We start from the raw sequence: 7,534 nt of genomic DNA on the forward strand, positions 1-7,534 counted from the left end.
CTTAATGCCAAGATGCTTTAAAAAATAATTTACATAACCTTTATTTGCAGTGCAATATTTTTGTGGGAATGTGCATTCACTACCTAAGATTTAAGTTTAATAAATTAATTTATGTACATATAGATTTATTTATAAAATAAATAATACTATTTAGCAGTGATCAAAAGTGGCAGTACAGAAATGTATAATGTTTTGTATAATGCTGAAATGCTGAAATTTCTATTAATCTAAGAACTCTGAAAAAAAATGTTTTTAACATTTCACAAAAGTATTACACAGCAAAGGAAACAAGAAAACAAGAAAACAATTCATTACTGTTTTTACTGTATGCTTTAAAAACATTTTAAAAATCTTAATTTTTCAAAACTTTATACCAAACATATTATATACAACTTGTGTGGTATGTTCCAGATCTTCTGAATTCAAATGACAGCCCAGTGTAAGAACCAAACCAAAATTTAAGCTGTTTGCTCAGTCTTTATTTTCATGCCACTCTTAGACGTGTCATGCTAAGTTTGACATATCTGCCAAATGGCGTTTTCTCTGCGAAGTATAACATTTGAAAAAAACAATGACAACTAGTTCCGCATTTCCATCGAAATTACCTGGAACAATTGTACGCTGAACTTTTTTCCCCAGGAACTAAAGTACAGACCAAAAGTTTGGACACACCTTCTCATTCAAAGAGTTTTCTTTATTTTCATGACTATGAAAATTGTAGATTCACACTGAAGGCATCAAAACTATGAATTAACTATGAATTATGTATGGAATTATATACATAACAAAAAAATGTGAAACAACTGAAAATATGTCATATTCTAGGTTCTTCAAAGTAGCCACTTTTTGCTTTGATTACTGCTTTGCACACTCTTGGCATTCTCTTGATGAGCTTTAAGAGGTAGTCACCTGAAATGGTCTTCCAACAATCTTGAAGGAGTTCACCGAGAGATGCTTAGCACTTGTTGGCCCTTTTGCCTTCTGTCTGCGGTCCAGCTCAGCCCTAAAACCATCTCGATTGGGTTCAGGTCCGGTGACTGTGGAGGCCAGGTCATCTGGCGCAGCACCCCATCACTCTCCTTCTTGGTCTAATAGCCCTTGATGCCTTGACTCTACAATTTTCATAGTCATGAAAATAAAGAAAACTCTTTGAATGAGAAGGTGTGTCCAAACTTTTGGTCTGTCCTGTACTTTACCCCCAGACCTGTTGCTTTTTGCGTTTCCACCGCGGTGTAAAGTACCGGGAAGATTAGGCAAATAGTCTGGTTACGTAGGTCTGCACGCGTTTCTCAATACAAAGTATGCAAATTTCAGACTTGCATCCTCAGTAGTTCGGACTTTTCGCATTCGACTTGGGAGTGTGATGTCCGCGATGACGCATATACGGTAATGCTATTGTCCTCACTGTATATTTACAATAAAATGAAATAGAATATCAAATATTCACTGCCTCCTTTCGTTTTTCATTAAAACATAATAATAGCTGCAGAAATGTACTTAATTCAGGGAAATGTGTATATATACAGACAGTGAAACGAAATATTATATCAATTGCCTTTCTTTTCATTTTAACATATAGATAAATTGAATACAGACCAAAGATTACCTGTTAGATTTACCCAAAATGAATGATATTTTGTTTAACCACTAAAGAGACATCAGAGCCAGCAGCACATATCAGAAAGTCTAGCCGAGTAGAGGCTGCTCTCGGTGGATACATAAGCACTGAGCTCCTGCTGATAGCGTGGAGCTCACCTTATCCGAGATCGGCGAAACTAATTTTTAAATAGGCGCTGTCTTTATAAATAAACCACAGATTTGAGTTTTAAACAACTACATTCTCGCCTAAAACACTTTTAAAATTACATTTCATGACACAATAACAGTAATATTTAGAAAATGATCAGAATAAATGGTGGTTGCACCCAGGTCCTGCTCCCGAAAGTTCTGGAACTTTGAAAAAGTACCACCTTGCCATCAGGGACCAAGATGGCGGCGCACACGCAACGGCTTCTCTCTGTCCCGACAGAACGGTGTTTTCGTATTTTTTGTCTTGTGAATCGCAGTGTTTATGTACATCGTCGTCGCGTCTACCTGTCTGTAAGCACAAATACAGTCGCGAGTTTCAGCTTGATGTCGGCAGAACCTCATTTTTACAGTTAAACTCCGCACACGCACAACAGCTGCGGGATCTCGTTCTGCTACGGAGGCCTTCACCATCACCGACCCCCACTACTTTTATCTCGCGCACAGTGGAGGCGCCACAAGCGGTGTGAGAGGAAGCAGAAGAGGGGTAAGCGCGGAGGTATCCGGGGTAGGCTAACGGCTAACCCACACAAGCCATCTATCCCCACCATCGTACTGGCTAATGTACACTCATTGGACAATAAACTGGACTACATTCGATTACTACGCTCAACTCAGAGGACTGTAAGAGACTGTTGTGTTTTTGTGTTCATGGAAACATGGCTCAGCAACAGTGTTCCAGACTGCACTATTCAGCTCGACCAGCTGATGTGCTATCGAGCGGACAGAGCTCTCATCGTGGGAGGAAAAACCTGCGGCAGCGGGCTTTGTGTTTACATCAATGATGCGTGGTGTCGCGATACTGTTGTGATCTGCAAACACTGCTCACCCCTGGTGGAGTTTATGATTATTAAGTACAGGCCGTTCTATCTGCTGAGGGAATATACTGCTATACTGCTCGTTTTGGTGTACATTCCCCCATTCAACATCATCAGCAACCGGAACGACACACTAAATGAACTGTACCAGCACATCAGTGAGCAGCAGACAGCACACCCCAATGCTTTTCTCATCATAGCTGGGGATTTCAATCATGCTGACCTAAAGAGTGTGTTTCCAAAAATACACCAACACATTAACTTTCCAACACGAGGTAATAACATTTTGGACTTTGTTTACACCACACAGAGAGGAGCTTACAAAGCCCTCCCCCTCCCCCACCTCGGAGCCTCAGACCACATCACTGTCATGCTAAAGCCTGCATACAGACCACTCATTAAAGTCACCAAACCAGTTATAAAACAGATTCAAGTGTTGCCGGAAGGCTCTGACTGCTTCGACACAACTGACTGGGACATGTTTATGCAGGCTGCCACATGCAATAACACCACTGACCTCCAGGAGTACTCAGAGACTGTCACTGCCTACATCAACAAGTGTATTGATGATGTAACGGTCACAAAAACCATCACTGTCCGGGCCAACTAGAAGCCATGGATGACAGGGGAGGTCTACAGACTCCTGAAGACACGGAACACTGCCTTCAGAGCTGGAGATGAGTTGGGCCTGAGAACAGCTAGGGCCAACCTGTCCCGTGGCATCAGAGAGGCTAAGAGACAGCACTCCAGGAGGATAGCTCATCAATTCAGCGACAGCAGAGACACTAGGAACCTGTGACAACAACATCTCTCTGCTGAACGAGCTGAACACCTTCTTCGCTCGCTTTGAGCTATTGTATTGCTACCACTGATCACTGGTCTGCTTTCAATATACTGAATAAAGCAGGGTGACCATAAATCGTATTTTGTGTTCTGTGAACAAAAATAAGTCACGACAGTGACAGTGAGGGAATGCAGAGAAAATGACAGTTTTTGTATGACTAATCGTTTAATTCATTTGTTTTCAATCAAATCAAGTCCTCAAAAAATGTATTAGTGTATCATTCTAGTTAGGTCAAATTTCCTCTCTTGAGCAATTCTGTAATCTGGTGACTAAAAAAGTATTTTAGTTGTTAGATGTTTTATTCTAGGAGCTAATGGCTCACTAGTAATTTTAATAGTATAGTGGCCTGCTTTACGGAAGATGATCTTTATAAAAACCCATCACTTAATCTTGAGATTCACCAAAACGTTCCCTTGACGGGATTTACTTGAACTAAATAAAACTAAAATGGTTTGTAAAAATCCCTATGTTGTATTTAAACAGAGCAAAGACCCAGTTTATTATGCGTCTATATAACTTGGAGCCATTTAGGGATGTGCAAAAGAGAATTCATAATCAAAACCATGACATACAAATAATGAGTAAAAAACTAAGATCCTATTCGGACGGGACTAGTTTTACAGGGGGTCATTAGAGAAATCTGCATTTAACAGACGTACTTGGTGATTTTAATCCCGTCCGAATCTGCCATGTCTGTGTTTTTCTCACACAACCTCTGTGATAATTCCAGTGCAAATTACCTACCGTTTTTCAGCAAACTCAGTGATCCTCTGAGAAAACTAATCCTGTCCGAATGCGAATGTCTGTGATTGCCGGTGACATTTTATTTCACAACGCGTTTCCTTGTGTGTTTTGGCCAACGTGAATTACCGTAGATGCTCTTACCACGCGGATGTTTGATATATTTGCTTAGCGGCAAATAAATAATAATAAAAAAATAATACAAATAATAAAATCAAGAGCAAGATCGCGTAAACTGTTAATACCGGCTATTGTAATATCAGCATCAGGTACGATTACTCACGTTCAATTATGTACTCAGTTACATAATGTTTTAATTACATTTAATAAAAAAAAAAAAAAGGAAAACAAGTTAAACTAAAGGAACCACACATTAACATGGTTTTGCTATACTAGCCATTTAGTATTTATTGTATAATAATACTAAGGCAATCATTCTGAATGAATGCAATGCACGCATACAGAGCGCGTGATCTCTGCGACACCCAGATGCACAAATCAGACCCTCCCACCTCTGTAATAAACACGGAGATACTAGTCCCGTCCGAATTGGTACATGAAAATCACAGACGTCAGGTGGTAAGAATCGAAACTCAAACGTAGTTTAGAAAACTAGTCCCGTCCGAATAGTGCTTAAGATCAATCAGTTGTGCAGTATTCTGACAGAAAGCCAGCAAAAGCTTTTTAGTAAAAATAAATTAATTTGTTCAGATTCTTAAGCACATAAGATCTTGATTCATTTAAAATCTTAATTTGAAAAAGCAATGCATTGCTACAGTCATTTTATTTTGCAAAGTCTTGACAGAGACTTCATTTTATCAGGAATGACACAAGCTCTATCTTGTGTCATGCCTGCACGGTATCTTATTTTTATTATGTCTTTAATTTGCTTGCAATTCTGTAGTCTTTCTTTCATTTTAATGGTGCTTATTCTCATCAGTGGACACAAACAACAAGCCTCATTTTTGGCAAACTTCGTGCAGTGCCTCTTAAAAACAAGTTGAGAGACAGGCAGAACAATAGAATTAGAGAACTGGAAGCATCAAGAGAGGACATGCACGCTTTGATCCTCCAACCAAAAACCCCATAACCTAAACCCCATCCATTGTGTTTTCCCATCAGGAATTAGTGGTTGACTAGTTGACTAGTCAACACAAGATTGTCTATTATGCAAATGCACTGTAACCCTTGTGAAAATTACAAGTTTTACTTTAAAGTACCTTTAAATCATGATGTTTTAACATGTAAAATGTATTTTGTGCTTTACAGAAGTACACTTATTTTGATGTGAACATGTAAAGTACCTGATTATAAGGTAGTTTGTTTAAGGGTTAGTTCACCCAAAAATGAAAATTAGGCTGTGTTTTACTCAACTCATGGTATCCTAGGTGTATATGACTTTCTTCTTTCAAGCGAATCGAGTCAGAGTTATATAAAAAATTAACTTTGATCTTTCAAGCTGTTTAATGCCACTCAGCGGGTGTTGCATTGAATCAGTCCAAAAGAAGTTAAATAAAAAGCGCCCATCCATAAAAAAAAGTGTCTCACACAGCTCCAGGGGGTGAACAAAGGCCTCCTGTGGCGAATCGATTAGTATTTGTAAGAAAAATATTAATATTCAAAACATAATAATCACTTTAATTTAGCTTGCGCTCACTGTTGTAAAGAGTAGTTCCTGGTGGATGGCGTATGAGTTCAGCTTTGCACATGCGCCGCTAAGAAGTGACGCATGTGAAAACGCAGCGGAGAGATCAAAACAATCAACGGTCACTAATTAGAAATACAAAACAAGAATTTGTAAAGAAGAATGTCAGAGTATTTCCATATAAGCCAAGAGGAGACTGGTTTTCCTTTGCTAAAGTAAGGAAACTTTGCTTCCTTTGCTCCTGTTAACAAACGTTGGTTTTCACGAGACTCCGGTGCATGCATAATGCTGATTTTATATGTCATTCTGCTGGAGCTGCTTCCATGTACAACTATTGGCGCAAGCTACATTAAAGTGATTATTACATTTTAAATATGGATATTTCTCTTACAAAAAAACGCATCAATTCACTAGAGGAGACTTTTGTTCACCCCCCAGAGCCATGTAAGAAAATTTTTATTAAACTTTATTTGGACTGACGAGGTGTAGGGTCTGACTATTGGGTCAATGCACATGGCTGAGGTCCATGCAAAGCTTCCTAATTGTTAGCGTGTAAAGCATTAGCTTTGATTGAAGGTGCTTTTTCCCTCTTGTTACTCACAGAAGGATGAACTGGACAACAGCACAATTGAACTTAGCAAAGTGCAAAGTGTTAAGGTGGTTGCAAAGAAGAGGCGTGACCGTGGACTGCCCAGAGCCTTCGAGATCTTCACAGACAGCAAAACCTACGTGCTGAAAGCTCAAGACGAAAAGCATGCAGAAGAGTGGCTGCAGTGTATCAATGTAGCTGTGGCCCAGGCCAAAGAACGAGAAAACCGCGAGGCCACCACATACCTGTGATACTTGTTCTGCTGAGGATCCTGTGGGTTTATCAAGTCAGATGGGTGCATCTTATTGCCATAATTTTACATTATGATAGTTTATTAACATCAGGGACAAATGTACTGTCTCAAATGCCACCTTCAACCTTTGCAGTCATCCTCCACATAAATTTTTGCAATGGCAAGCCACTAAGACTGTCAATTTGTCCTTTGTTATGGTGAGCTTGGCAAAGGGCATCAAGGGCACATTGTGACCAAGAAGGATCCCTCAGGAGAACCCTTATGAATCATGAAATGATCAATGGGACATTCTACAGTTTTATGGACATCTTAGTAAAGTGCACAAGACCCCAAGTCAATACCAAGTCATAGTGCGTCATTTGGGACATGACCAAAGAAAATGAGTGAGGTACAATGAGGCTGAGTAACACTGAGTTGCGCCTGTGGGTCATATGTAAACGTTTTGATAACAGAAATCGTGATTTTTTCTTTGTCTTCCAGAGAATTGTAGAAGGCTTATTTAGAATCAGCTATCGCATACAATTAGAGCTGTCACAGTTCACATGTTAACGCATATAGTAAATACAGTACGTTTTAACACTCTTTTAGTACTCTAATGTTGATAATACTAATCTTAATAAAAAATTATACAATTATTAGTAATAGTAGTATGTTTAAAATAATTTAAATATAAATATATTACTGTTATACAGGACAAATTTTTACATTCAGTATAATTAATTATTAGCTTTTTTATCATTGCAGTACCCCTGTTTGGGAAACCCTTGTTTAATCAATTGACAGCCCTCGTTTCAGTACATGGCATGAAGTAAGCACAAGTTTTCATAATCTTGAATTT

The 7,534-nt window shown here is 38.9% G+C and overlaps 1 protein-coding gene across 1 annotated transcript in view; it reads left to right on the top strand.

Moving 5' to 3' along the window:
* Window positions 1–7,003, top strand: part of veph1 (ventricular zone expressed PH domain-containing 1) — a 146,859-nt gene extending 139,856 nt beyond the window's left edge. Inside the window, exon 14 of the mRNA XM_026287911.1 lies at window positions 6,458–7,003. Within this exon, the coding sequence (XP_026143696.1) occupies window positions 6,458–6,694 (237 nt within the window). The 3' untranslated portion in view covers window positions 6,695–7,003. The remainder of the gene's footprint in view (window positions 1–6,457) is intronic.
* The last annotated feature ends 531 nt before the right edge of the window (window positions 7,004–7,534 follow it).

Source organism: Carassius auratus, chromosome 18, assembly GCF_003368295.1.
Source record: "Carassius auratus strain Wakin chromosome 18, ASM336829v1, whole genome shotgun sequence".
NCBI classification, from domain to species: domain Eukaryota; kingdom Metazoa; phylum Chordata; class Actinopteri; order Cypriniformes; family Cyprinidae; genus Carassius; species Carassius auratus.